The sequence below is a fragment of the Vidua macroura genome, chromosome 10 (genome assembly GCF_024509145.1).
Source record: "Vidua macroura isolate BioBank_ID:100142 chromosome 10, ASM2450914v1, whole genome shotgun sequence".
NCBI classification, from domain to species: domain Eukaryota; kingdom Metazoa; phylum Chordata; class Aves; order Passeriformes; family Viduidae; genus Vidua; species Vidua macroura.
Window position 1 is genome coordinate 16,127,578 of NC_071580.1, and position 13,552 is coordinate 16,141,129.

Here is a 13,552-nt window from a genome sequence, read left to right on the forward strand (position 1 = left end):
ACTTATGATCCACTAAAAATCACATGCACCGAAGGAACAAGAATATGTTTAAAACTTCTCCTGGGAATAGCCTGTCCTTATGTAGATTTTTCTGAAACAAACATGTTCATAGAAAATCTAAGATACATTCAAATTTAAGATGTAGAGACTCAGAAAAAACCTAGTTGCATTGAAAGTACATTTCATCTTTAAAAATTGCTGACTATTTCTAAAAGCAAAGAGTGGACTTCAAGGAATTGTTGCCATAGCTTTTGATGCCTAAGCCTGGATGCTGGCAATACATTTTTTTTTCAATAAACTATTGGCAAGTTGAGTCTCCTAAAGTTTTTATGGGAAGAGAAAGCAGCATCAGTCAACAAAATAATCTAAAGAGATCTATGCCATTGTGTAGGAGTGTACCAATAGTGAAAACACAGCCAATAGGCAGCTGCCAGCCAGAGAGGGTCATTAGCCCTAACAGCCTAAAAACAGATTTTCAGAGACAACAAATGGTATTTATTACTTGAGATACCAAGGACAGACATGTTTGACATTGGCTCATTACTCTTCAGTTCTTTCTTGTGTTCTGATTGTGTCATTTTAAAATCAGCATGAAAATTATATAAGACTTGGGCCAAATACATCTATTATACAAATCTTTATTTATCATCATTAAATTAATTTTAAAGCTCAAAATACTTTCTAAATTTATCAGAGGAGGAAAAATGCTAGTTTTTCTTTCCTGCCTCTTCTGTGTCATTGGGAAAGACAAATCCATGTTCCTGTTTAAAAGAACTAAAGATGACACAAGGATATGTTTTCATTCTGCAAGATACAGTCAAAGGAAACAGGCCAGAGATCAAGAGGGCAGCAGTTAGTGACAGAACTGTCTAACTACTGTAGAGACACCATTAAAAAAAATATATATAAAGCCAAGAACGAGGCATAGAGGCCTTGTTTTCACTTGTGTAAGAATGGGTATCCAGTTCTCCTTGTCTGTGTCCTAAAAGGCCCTGGAGTCTAGTCTGGTAATGCAGCCTCATTGCACAGTTCCCACATTGACATTCTTGTTTTCTTAGTTCCTCTTTGCTAAAAAAGGAGAGCTGATTTCTAATCTACAAAGCAAAAGGTCTAATACAATTTGCCACATAAAAGGCTTCCTTAAAGTCCACTTCACTTGCAATTCTAAGTAGCAAAATCCAAGTTAATTTAGAAAACCTCCAAGCAGAAGTGATTTTCCTCACCATTAGCAAGCACTTTCATGTTTCCCTACTGCAGATGTTTTAAACTTCTTGTAAGAGCTTTGAGTATCTCTTACCATTGATAATAGCTGTTAGACAGTGAAACTGTTTTTCTTTATGCTTATCTGTCATAGAAGTAATTTCCTAATCCTGATATAGAATTTCTGTAATTTTTAATTACAGATTAGTTGTTAAATCAAAATATCTCAATTAAATGGATACTGATTTACTGTAGTTGAGTCACATTTACAATAAATGAATGAAATCAAATACAGCAGTCACATGTTCTGAAGAGTCAAATAGATATGTGTAATAGATATATTTAAAATCTTTTTGCTTGGTTTTAAATTCTGCAAAGTGTCAAAATCAAGTTTCCTGGGCGGTATGTGTCACATCCTTACATATCTCCCCACTGCTGAAATATTTAGTAACATTCTAGTACACCATATATTTGTATATAACAAAAATTATTGTTGGACTCTTACAGGGGGATCCAGGAGAAAAAGGGCCCCCAGGTCCTCCTGGAGCTGTTGGAACTCCACTGCTTCCTATAAAAGGTTATATTTATTTTTGACTAGTCTTTGTGCTGTATAAAGTTCAGGACCTGTTTTGCTAAGGTGTGTGAAAGTGGTCACTAGGGGTGCAGGGGACAGAATCCTAAAATACTCCCAGTAGCCACAGGCTGTGTTTGTGGGTTTGGCCACATTTTTGTCTTTGTCTCGCTGATCTTCCTGGAACTACGTTAAACATACAAGTGTCACATTAAATGTTTGTTTGTGTGAAAGATCTTTGTGCATACAGTCACAACTAGATCTGAAGGACTCTCTCGTTCTTGGACCTAAGCATAGTTACAAAAAAATTGATGAATAGGGCTGTGCTGGTTAATGGACAGCAAATAAGAACACCTGCCTTCCCATTTAGGATTCCTGTTTTCAGTATTGTCACAACACACAGATTTTAGACTACAATCAAGCTTCCTTTTCGCAGGGGGAAAATTCTGGGACTAGTACCCCCAACAGAATACTTGTCAATTTATTACCTTCCTCCCTAAACCTCAGGCTGGGTTTTAATATCCCAGGTCCCTTTACCCCCATCTTACTCAAATAATTGATGAAAAGATGTGTTCAAGTTGATATTTCATAGCAGGAAGCAGTGGGGAACAGCCAGGCCTGCTGCCTGCAAGGTTGTGCTTTTGCATCTAATACTTGGAGAGTTTGTCTTATGAGAACATTTCAACAGAGAGATTATCATAAATTGTATTTCAAAATTTCCTGTGGTCACAGAAGTAAGTTACAACAAAACCCCAGTTCAGCAGTACCTCCCCATTAGATAGGGGCCTCATCCTAAAATAAATTAATTTTTTTCTACAGACTTCCATGGTTTCCAGCCCATATAACAAACAACCCCATGCTTAATATCTCAAGTAACATTCAGTCATGTGCATGGTGTGTGAGTGGATACAATCTTCAGAGGAAGAGGACTTCGAACAATAGACAAGAGAACTACTGCCCATATTTTATTTTTCCAATTTAATGAAGCTGTTTGCATCTGATTCAGGTTTTCTTTATCAGTTGCAATTTTAAATTTTGTTATTTGTAGCAATTTTGAAAATATACTTCTAAAAATCTGAATAATTTGTGATCCTGAAATGACCTCCCTGTGTGTACTGCTAAAGCACTTAACATGAAATCAATATTTATTTTAAATGCTACATGTGTTTATTTTGGGCAAACATTTCTCTCAGCATTTTGTAATACATAGCACAAAGATACTTCTACAAAGTGATGAAGAGTTAAAAATGTGCTTCTGAAATGGGCTGGAATCCATAGAAAAGTAACCAAATCCTCCCACCTTAAAATTAAATTGTTACACATTTTAAAATATTTCATAAGTTATTTTACTCTTGTGTAGTTTCCAAATTATCATTTTGGTTGCAGCTTAATTTAGATTTAAGCTGTCAATTCCATAAGATGTTCAACTCACATGTTTCTGTAATTCTCTGTAGGTCCACGAGGAGATCCTGGATTTCCAGGTCCTGTTGGTGTAATGGGTTCAGTTGGACCAGTTGGTCCTTCAGGCCTTCTAGGAAGACCAGGACATGATGGAACAAGTAAGAGAAGTAGAGGATAAATGTGAACTATACACTAGAAGGAAAGAAAGCAGCTGAAAGAAAACTGTTCTTGCTTGGTGCAAGTCACCCCTGTAAAGACTATTCAATAAAAATATTAACTCAGCACTTAATAGGCAGAAAAAGAAACAAAATTATCCAAGCAGAACATTAGGAATGGCTAGAAAAGGAACAGAAGACAAAGGAGAATATTACCATGGTAAACCCATGGTATAACTGTGTCTGGAGTTCTGTGCTTAAAATTTCTGCTCTCCATCTCAAAAAGATACAGAGGGATGTGCTGAGGATGGCTCTGCTCTGTATGAGGAGCTGGAGTAAGTGGGATGTCTGGAAAAGAGATAATGGAGGGAAGGAGGAAAAGAAACATTTGAAAGTCTACAGCAGAAACCTTTTTACTTGTGGATCCTGAAAAAGCTAAGGATTTGGATTCAAGCATTAGTTATATAGAAGATGTTTTTCATGGCAGTCCTGAATGGTCTGGAGTTTTCTCCTTGATATCTCACATTAAAGCTGTATGGGCTGTTTACCTTTCTTTTTTTTCAGGTCTTCCTGGCCTGCCAGGCGTAAGTGGGGCACCAGGACCTCAAGGTTTTCAAGGGGACCCTGGTTTGCCTGGAACAGGTGAATTAATCCCAGGAAGACCAGGATTTCCTGGACCACCAGGCTTACCAGGGCAGCCAGGAAGACAAGGCTTACCTGGACTACCCAGTAGGTTCAATAGCAATTTATATAACAAGAATAGAATTCTGCAGAGTAATAGATCCATTGTTTTTGTTGGTGCTACAAATACAGAGAAGTGAAAAGTGCATTTTGACAACTATTTCAAAGTTTACATGGGATTTTGAAACCATATTTTTCCTATTAGCTTTTGATCAGTGAGATTTCAAGATTTTCATAGTTTTCTGGGTAATTTAAACACAGAAAAGTAACACACATATTAAAATTAAAAATTAAAATGGTTCATTAGACCAAAGTGCTTTAGTCCAATACACCATTTTTTAACTGTTCAAGTTAAAAATACTGAGGAGGAAACCCAAATCTGCATCCTTTAGAAAAGAAAAAGTAAAGTTCTAAGTAGAAAAAATTAGTGGCATTGAGAAGTAATGTGTCAACATGAACTCTAGCCATACTGTCTGTTGCAGTATAATCTATAAGCAACAACTTGTAAAGCATTTAATAAGATCTCTAACTTTTCACATGAAAATAACAAGAGAAGAGAGAGGAGGACACATGACCTAAACCTAAATGTGTGGAAACATAAGCCTGATTTATACTGTCTGGAAAATTTGTTTTTTTAAAGGTGTAATCTGTACTGACAGAGGGCTCCCTGGAGAACCTGGACCAAAAGGTCAAATTGGCCTTCCAGGAAGAAAGGGGGAAAAAGGACAGAAGGGTAAGTTCGTCTGGATAACAACAATTTGAGTCTGAAACCTTTGCCAGGAGTGTCAAATCTAAATGTGCAAGAAGTTCTTGGTAACTTGGAGGTTGAGGCCCATCAAAGCACAGAGTTACATGGCCTGTTGGCACTGGGCCTTCTCAATCAGCAGAGTCCTGTTAGTGCAGAGTTACCCAGCACTGTAAAGGAAGACTGACAATCCTCTCCAGGTGAGATAACAGGAGATAAAATGGTCTGTGCACTATCCACACAGAAAAGAAAAAGGACAGCATTATTTTTTGTGTAATAATTTTTCAGCTGTTTCAATGTAATTTTGACACTTTCATGTAGGAAGTCAAGGCCTCTGCTCATGTAGTGCTGGTCCTCCTGGTCCCCGTGGTGTGCAAGGACCTCCAGGTACTCAAGGAAGGAAAGGACAAATGGGATACCCTGGAGGACACGGAGAAAAAGGCGACCCAGGCTTATCCGGTGCAGTGGGATCACCGGGGCTCCCTGTGAGTACTTTTCATCAGCTTCAGTTAACAACATCAAGCTACCTCTCAACTTAGGAGGCATTTAAGCAAAATGGTTGAGAAAGTGCCCTGGAAAACTGTCTGGAACTTTTATGTACTTTAGTCTAGGGAAACAAGCTTTTACTTTTGGGAGTAGACTTAGTTTCTTTAATGTGCTTCATATAGTTTATCTTAGTCCCCAGAGTGAGCAGTAATTCACAACACCACTTAATCTAACTGCTTTAGGAATACAGTATATGATAATTTATTGGTCCTTCCTGCTGTGATTTTGATCTACTTCTTCTGGTCTGACATATGGAATGTACATCCGGGATGCTGCATGCCAAAATAATGCCAAATAGCAGGTTTTTTTAATATACTTTCTTATGTGTGAGAGGGTTTTCTTTGAAAATATAGGTAGATATGCCCTGCTTTATAACTGTTGTATTATGGTTGGGTTTTTGGGTTGTTTTGAGGGGCATGTTTAGAGGGGTTATTGTGCCTTTTTTGTTGTTATTGGTTGGTTTTTATTTTTTTTGAGATTTGGGTTTGTTTTAATAGCAGAACTGTTTGTTCACATAAGGAATTGCTTAAAAGTTTCCAGAACATGTTCTTTCAAAAAAAAAAAAAAAAAAAAAGCAAATCCACTGTGAGTCTGAGAGAAGGAGGTGGAAGGGCTCTTATTCAAGTTCCAATTGTTTCATTAGAAGATTTACATTTGCTCTCTTTTTTTTTTTTCCTTAAAACCCTATAAACTGAGTGGTGTATGTGAGATTCTGATATTTTTGTTACTTATGTGTTTTAGCCCTTATAGCTCTGAAGTAATGCTTGAAGCCTTGTCCTGAATTTTGCTGATCTTAGGTTACTTAATTGAGAAACAAGGACAAATTAATCACTTTGGAAGGAAATAATTCACTTCAGTACAGAAGTGCTTTGGTCTAATGGAGCATTTTTCTCCATTCTTCTGCTCACTTTTCTTCCCAAATATTTCGTTTTCTTTTCAGACACTAATGACTCATCACTGAGTACTTGAAGATCTAGACATTGTAACAAATAGTCACTTCTAGTTTCAGATACACATTTTTCAGAAGTCTGCTGCCTGATTTAAAATTGTCAATCACATTATAAACAGGTTTTTCTCCACCTATTTTTAAGGGAAAGATTTTGAGTAAGAGAGGAAGCTGCCTATATAATACCCCAGTTTTTCTAAATTTCACATGGTTTGTCTTGATCCACATATACTGTTGCAAAATCAGACCTTGACCAAAGATGATATGAATAGTGCACCCTGCTTGGACAGCTGAAAACAAATATCAGCATAAAAATATAGGGAAGTATTTATTCTCCCCTCTAAACCTGTCAAGCCTTATATTCATCTAAGAATATAATGTACCAAACTAGATGAAAATTTTTATTGTTGGCTTTGTGGATTTTCATTCAGAAAAAAAAAGCATCACTTACTTCCTTCTGTGTCCCCTTCTGGGATGACAGCCTCATCCAGCAGTCACCACCCTCCAGAGATTCCCTTCCTCAGTGGGTTGTGGGTTGAAGTCTGCAGTGGGAAGAATTAATGAATCATTTGTCTCTTGATATTCTTACATTTGCAGTCCTGCAGCTGTGGGCCCAGTGCTCTGGCATTACAATTTCTTTCAGTTGTAGTGGTTTTGGTTCACCCATTTGAGATTTCCCAGGGTTTATTCATTTCTAACATGTGTGTTCACAGAGGCTTGTTCAGCTTTCTAGTGGTTTAACAAAGTGCCAGTATTCAAAATGAGTCACTGATTAGTGTTATTAGGCAGGGAGGAAGCTCTCAGCAGCTCCCCTCAGAAACACAATTTCCCGGGGTAGCTTTTTCCCTCCTCACCAAACATCAATTAATGCAAAATCAGCACAGTTGTGCTTCTGTGCATGTGGCAGAGTCAGCCTGAAAAGACCACATGCCATTCACACTCCTCTTTTTGACCATCAAGAGACCAGTGTGTCCTTTTGGTTACTTTAATTGGTCTTTTTTGGGGAAACAATGCAAGAGATAGCCATCTAATTGTCCCTTCAATTCCCACTTTGATTCTTTGCCGGAGATAACTGACAGCTCTTTTCTTTGTCAATGATAAGGGGACTCCTGGTTCTGCTGGACAGCATGGGGAAAAAGGAGAGAAGGGTGATCCAGGAAGAGTTAGAATCAAAGGTAAACACACATTTTACCATTAACCTTTTTGTTTTCCTGTACAATGTCTAGGCAATAGTGTGAGAAAAACATTAATTTACTCTTTACTAAATCCATTAGCTCAGTAAGTTACTGAAACCTAGAGGGCATATATATTCAAACTGCTCTCTTGGTACCATCTCTTCTTGCTAAACACAAGATCAACACAGTGTTTTGTGGTTTTTTTCTCTATAGTTGAGCCATAAAACAGTTTTAACAGCATGTTATTAATGTAAACAAATGACTTTTCATGTCATGCATTTGATAATTGTGATCTTCTAAAGGTCTGTACAGCAAAGACTAAGCAGAATACAAATACTGTGAAATCATGAAGAAATATTATTGAACAGAAGCCACCTCCTGAACTGTCATATACCAATACCATAGCTGTTATCTCAAAATGGGCCACCAACATCCTTGGGAAAACCTCAGTCTCAATGACTATTCAGATTCCTCTCCTATTTCTAAAAATTACTCTTGACCAGGCATTGAAGAGAAACAATAGGCCACCAGTTGCACAACTGGAATTCTTGTAATTAAATAGATCAAAACCTCTCCACAGTTATGGTTATGATTTGCAAAAGCAAAAGAAAAAGAGAACAATAAATTACAGCACTCTGATGGCAAAGCTTAGTTAGAAAGGCTAAAATAGTTATTCACAGAAGATTGTCCTTCTTATTGTTTATAAAAAGTTAGCTTAGCTTTGGATGCCTGTGGGTTTTTTACAGATGTTGGAACAGGGGAAAACATTTGCTTTTATTTGCAAAGGATTTCTTGACACAGCAGAATGAATCTTTGTGTTAGAATAGTTTTACTGTCCTTGATGCAAAAGTTACTTTCTTATAAATATTGGTGCAAGAGAAATCCACATGGGGAAAAACCCAAAAACCTTTGGGGAATATTGATGCAAATATTCTGTATCATATAGCACTGCTATATCCTGACTTCACTGAAATCAAGAATAAATCTGTGATGTGTTTCAGTAGTCAAATATTTTAACTCTACGTATAGCACGGACAAAAGCCATGTCCCTGTGGTGCCCGTGAACATGTCTTTTACAGAGAGACCAAGTTGTTCCATCAGGTATCCAACTACAAACTGCCTTCCTAAGCCTAAAATGCCTTGTTAAGAAATGTGAATTCAAGGACTAGGAATTATCATGAAGATAGGATCAATGGTTACCCAGCGTTTCTTTAAGCAGAAATGCCCCCTCCCCCTAAAATTACTCCAAATATTTTTTTTTCTCAAAAAAAATATTTTAAGGATTAAAAGGTGAAAGAGGAGCTACTGGGCTTCCAGGATTTCCAGGCCAAAGAGGTCTTGATGGCAGAGATGGGGAACCAGGATTGCCAGGGGAAAAAGGAGCTGAGGTATGTTTGACTTCCCCAGACTTTTTCCATTTCAACTAACATATTATCTTATGAAAGGTTATGAAAGTTTTTATCCATTAAAAAATTAGTTTCTTCTAAGTATTACTGTTTATTCTGGTACTCCTGATTATAATCTCTGCATATACTGTCTGCCAATATTATGGGGTCAGGAAGCAAAAAAATACACAAACCTCTTTGTTCCTATTGCCTTTGAATATTTAAAAATACTAATGTCATCCCTGTAGTCTTTCCATTGTGAAAGTGTTTCTCCAGATAATTCTATAACATGCTTTTTCATCATCAAAGAGAGGAGAGAAATTAGCTCTTGTTACTTCTTACCAAGAATTTTTATTTCAGGGCGATTCTGGAGTAGTCATTCCGGGTGATAAAGGATTCCCTGGGCTGCCGGGACCTCCTGGGGTAAAAGGCCAGATGGGATTGCCTGGTCTGGGGCTTCCTGGGTCTCCAGGAGCCAGAGGTAGCCCTGGAGACTTTGGTGATATGGGTAATGTTGGGCCACCTGGTCCAAAAGGCCAGAAAGGTAATTTTAAATGTTTATGTTAAGAATGAAATAAAAAAATACACGTTTGGATGTTTGGTGGCATCCATCATGATTTAATATGTATTATATATTATATTAATGTATTATTCTATATGTATATCTATATGCATACATATAGAGTGGAAATAATATTAATGTATAGGAAAACACAATCTATACTTGGCCTGTTTTTTTTGGTTATAAAAATGCTTAACAAAAAAAATCTATACTGATAGCTGTAGATAGAATTAAAAAGAAAATATTATTTCTTTCTTGCAATAGAGACTACTGTAAAACAAATTGCCATGACAATTTTAAAAAAACTTTGTCTTTAAAAAATACAACTGTATTACAGCAATTTGAAATATCACCAATGTTCCATAGGAAGTATCAAGAAAAATATATTTTAAGATTCCCCATCAAAACTTCAGTAATATGGAAATAACAACGTGCATAAACAGTCACTGCCCGTTTGCACACGTGGTTGGGTATTTCCCCAGAAATATTACAGTAAGTGTTCAGACTCCAGTTAATCTAAAGTCAAATAGGCCAGTTTCTTCTCCCTCTTGCTTCAGGTGAAACTGTCTGCATTACATCACCATATCCTGGAAATCCAGGTCCCCCGGGTTTTAAAGGTGTTCAAGGTATGTTTATGCATAGAAGAATTTTTGATTGATACCGAAATGGAGTTTTAAGTTGCTAATTAAAGAAAAGAGGCTATCCTAAAAAGGTACACTATTCTAGTTTTTAAAAAAAATACATGTTTCTAAATGTAAAACTGCCAATAAACAGGAATGTACTCTCTAATAGAATCAAGGGCCAGACAGCTGCAGTTTGCACCATCTGAAGGTGTGCAGGCAGCCTCCATGGATATAATTAAATCAAGGTAGCTTCAAACTCTGTCCTGCCTCAATGAAAATGCATGAGAGAGTCTGTAAAATATGCCTGAAGTTGGGTAAGGCCTAGAGTATGTACATCTAGATACCAGGAGAAAGAGATGTGCGAGGCAAAGATACGCTGCAAGTCTGTAATTTCTAAAACTGTATTGCTCGTGGCAACTTGAGATTGAGCCCTAAAATCTCAATACTTATTCACCATTACTTCAACTTATTCAATTTAAATTCAAAGAACTCACCCAGGAGCTGATGTCATCGCCTCCAAGACATTTGAAATATCCAAACAAATTAAGAAGAAATGGAGAGAGTGGATTTTCAAACTGTATAACACAGCTCCCTGACATCAATGTTGTGGGTGGGAGCAAAAATTAATACAGACATGAATATACTGAGCTCATCTGCACCATTCCAGAAGCAGGGTATAGCAGAGGAAAGTATAAGAACTTGAGCTGACACCTGTCATTCACTAGGTTAATACTGTTCATGGCCTATAACATTAAAATGTTGTAGGAAATACTTTTCCCTAATTGACACTGGTGATTTGCAGTCTGCTGTTAATGGAATAGGGAACATGTTCATTTAGAAAAACAGCAACCATGCATTAGTTTATGACTTGGGCAGTGGCTCCTGCCCAAAGTGTCAGAAGCAGATGAAAGAGCTTGTATTCAAGGTATGTGAATTTGTGTGGAATAAAGATAAAATCCTTAGATCACACATTTTAGTGCTCTGACAGCCTTTTTATGTATTTTCTTTTTATTTGCAGGACAAAAGGGTTTAAAAGGACTCCCTGGGCATCCTGGACCAAATGGCTTTGATGGGCAAAAAGGCCATCGAGGAAGGCCAGGAGCAGGAATCCCTGGGCCAGAAGGTGAATTGTGTTTTCCCTAATTTGGGAGAGCTGCTGGTCAAGTTGTAATGCACAGAAAGGTAGGGTAGGGTAAAGTAGAATTGAATTGAAATGAATAGTTCAGTGTCCAGAGAGCACTGAACTGGACAGGAGTGACAGTACTCAACACAGATCCTGCCCCAAAGAAAACCCCTGTCACTTCCCACTTCCCACAGGAATTACCTCCTCCAATCCTCATGTATCATTAGCTATAAATAAGAAACACGAAATTTAATTTATGATGTTATTTTTCTTTGCAAGGTGGCAATTTAAATCTGGCTAAATTTGGACTAAAATATTCCACAGTTTGGGGGGGTGTGGGGGGGAACAAAACAAAAAGCCCTGAACTCCTCCTGAATTAAGCTTTATTTGAATTTAAAAATCATATCAACAGGCTTTCGAGGCACAGCTGGTGATCCTGGTGATGAAGGTGAAAGAGGATCTACAATTGATGGCAAAAATGGCCTTCCAGGTCCACCTGGCACAGATGGTCAGAAAGGTCTTCCAGGTGACACCACATATGGCCCTCAAGGAATCCCAGGCAACAGGGGACTGCCAGGACCCCCTGGTGCACAGGGAGCAAGGGGTAATCCAGGCATTCCTGGACTTCAAGGTATGGGCCAGTTTCTGTGAAGCACTTCTACATGTTCAAAGGAAAAAATCTGAGCAAAGGTGTTCCTGGTTCAGAGAAAACTTCCTCTTACTCAGACCCATAATGGTGACTGTTAACAGTACTCCCTGTTTTTACATTTACATTTTGCTGTTTGCTGCAGTGATGTCTCCATAGCACCACATCCTTCCCACCCCATAGAGGATATTGCTGTTTCCTTTTACAGATGTTCCTTTTGCCTGGCCCTAAGCAGATGCACCCATCCTTCAGTGCAGGGAACACCTGCAGAACTGAGCCAGTGCTGTGCACCTGGTGTAGGCCAGTGAGCTACTCCCATTCTGCTCCTACACATCAGAAACTCTCCTGTACCTATAGATGAGGGTTGAATTTGTATTTGTTCCTTAAAGAAAGAAGTTCTCCACAACAGGCAATTCTAAATTGCAGAAAAGCATTACTTTTCACCAACTATTCAAAAATTAGAGGATAAATAAGATACTATAGTAACCGAACATGTACATTTCAAAATTAAAGCTAGGAATTTTGAGGGACAGTGAGTAATGGAACTAACAATTTTTTTTTTCTAGGACAACCTGGTACCCCAGGATTTCCAGGTGCCAAAGGTTTTAGAGGCCCAGAAGGTGATGTAGGAGCACCAGGCTGTCCGGGCTTCCCTGGCTCACCATGTGTCCCAGGCTTACCAGGACCACCTGGACTCAGAGGTGTCATGGGCCTGCCAGGACCTCAAGGTACAGCAGGTTGCCTCACAGCTCTAAGCTTTGCATGTATTACCTGCCAGATTTCATCACATGAAATCTGCCAGCCACATGTGGCTGGCATGACAAATGTTGCCATGGGGACTGCTCATTGCTGGGGGTGTGCATTATGTTTTGCACATTTCTTTAAACTCAAGGAATGTAGACTGTGTATCTCACATGTATTCCTTTCCCATGCTGTTCTTTAACTGGCCAAATCACAGTGAGTTCACTATAACAAAGAGTTGTCTCTTACCTATTGTCCTGAGTAACTTAACTGAGCTCCTGTCACTACTGTGATGCTTTTATCTTCCTTATTCTTCAATGGAAGTGTTATTTAGGAAGAGCTAGGAGACACATCTATCAAAAGTATTTACAAATAAGTAGGGCTTTTTCACAGTGCTCTCCTATTGTCTGTCACTAAAGAAATACAAGAAAACAAACATTCCAATTGAAAAATCTAGGTAGGATGAGGACTCCAACATAGTAAAAAAAGGTTTCAACTTAATTTGCCATGTTTGATGATCTTCAAATTTATACCACATCTATCACTTTCTACTTTTTATATACAATTGCTTAACTTTTGCCTGCATTTACGTACATAGATTAAAGCTCTCTTTCTCAGGTTTACCAGGCTTTAAAGGTCAGAGGGGAGAAAGGGGCCTGGCTGGGCCACCTGGAATCAAAGGTCTCAAAGGCTCTCTGGGCTCACGAGGTCCCCCAGGTCCTCCAGGCTCACGAGGTCCCCCAGGACTTCCAGGCAATAAAGGACCCATTGGCCTCCCAGGAGAAACAGGTATGTTAAATATCCTGCAGACCACCTCACCTCTACGTTCCCTTGTAGAGGGAGACCTTTTTACTGCTGTTAAGGTTAGGAAGTATTTTGCACCCACTTCAGCTCCCTTTCCATCTTCAGGGATAAGACTGCAGCAGGGTAGACTCAATAACCATAGAAACATCCTTTGTTCTTTCTCATATGATAAAAACAAAGGAATTAAAATAGTTTGATGCATCTTGGTGCATCCTGGTGCTTTAGTTGTTTTACAACACTGACATATT

General features: G+C 38.3%; 1 protein-coding gene across 1 annotated transcript in view; it reads left to right on the top strand.

The window, feature by feature from the left end:
• COL4A4 (collagen type IV alpha 4 chain) overlaps positions 1-13,552 on the top strand; it is a 62,542-nt gene that overhangs the window by 27,754 nt on the left and 21,236 nt on the right. Inside the window, exons 17-29 of the mRNA XM_053986195.1 lie at positions 1,708-1,777; positions 3,226-3,330; positions 3,892-4,056; positions 4,649-4,741; positions 5,075-5,238; positions 7,348-7,420; positions 8,702-8,808; positions 9,166-9,349; positions 9,925-9,993; positions 11,009-11,113; positions 11,526-11,744; positions 12,326-12,487; positions 13,119-13,289. Of these exons, the coding sequence (XP_053842170.1) occupies positions 1,708-1,777; positions 3,226-3,330; positions 3,892-4,056; positions 4,649-4,741; positions 5,075-5,238; positions 7,348-7,420; positions 8,702-8,808; positions 9,166-9,349; positions 9,925-9,993; positions 11,009-11,113; positions 11,526-11,744; positions 12,326-12,487; positions 13,119-13,289 (1,687 nt within the window). The remainder of the gene's footprint in view (positions 1-1,707; positions 1,778-3,225; positions 3,331-3,891; positions 4,057-4,648; positions 4,742-5,074; positions 5,239-7,347; positions 7,421-8,701; positions 8,809-9,165; positions 9,350-9,924; positions 9,994-11,008; positions 11,114-11,525; positions 11,745-12,325; positions 12,488-13,118; positions 13,290-13,552) is intronic.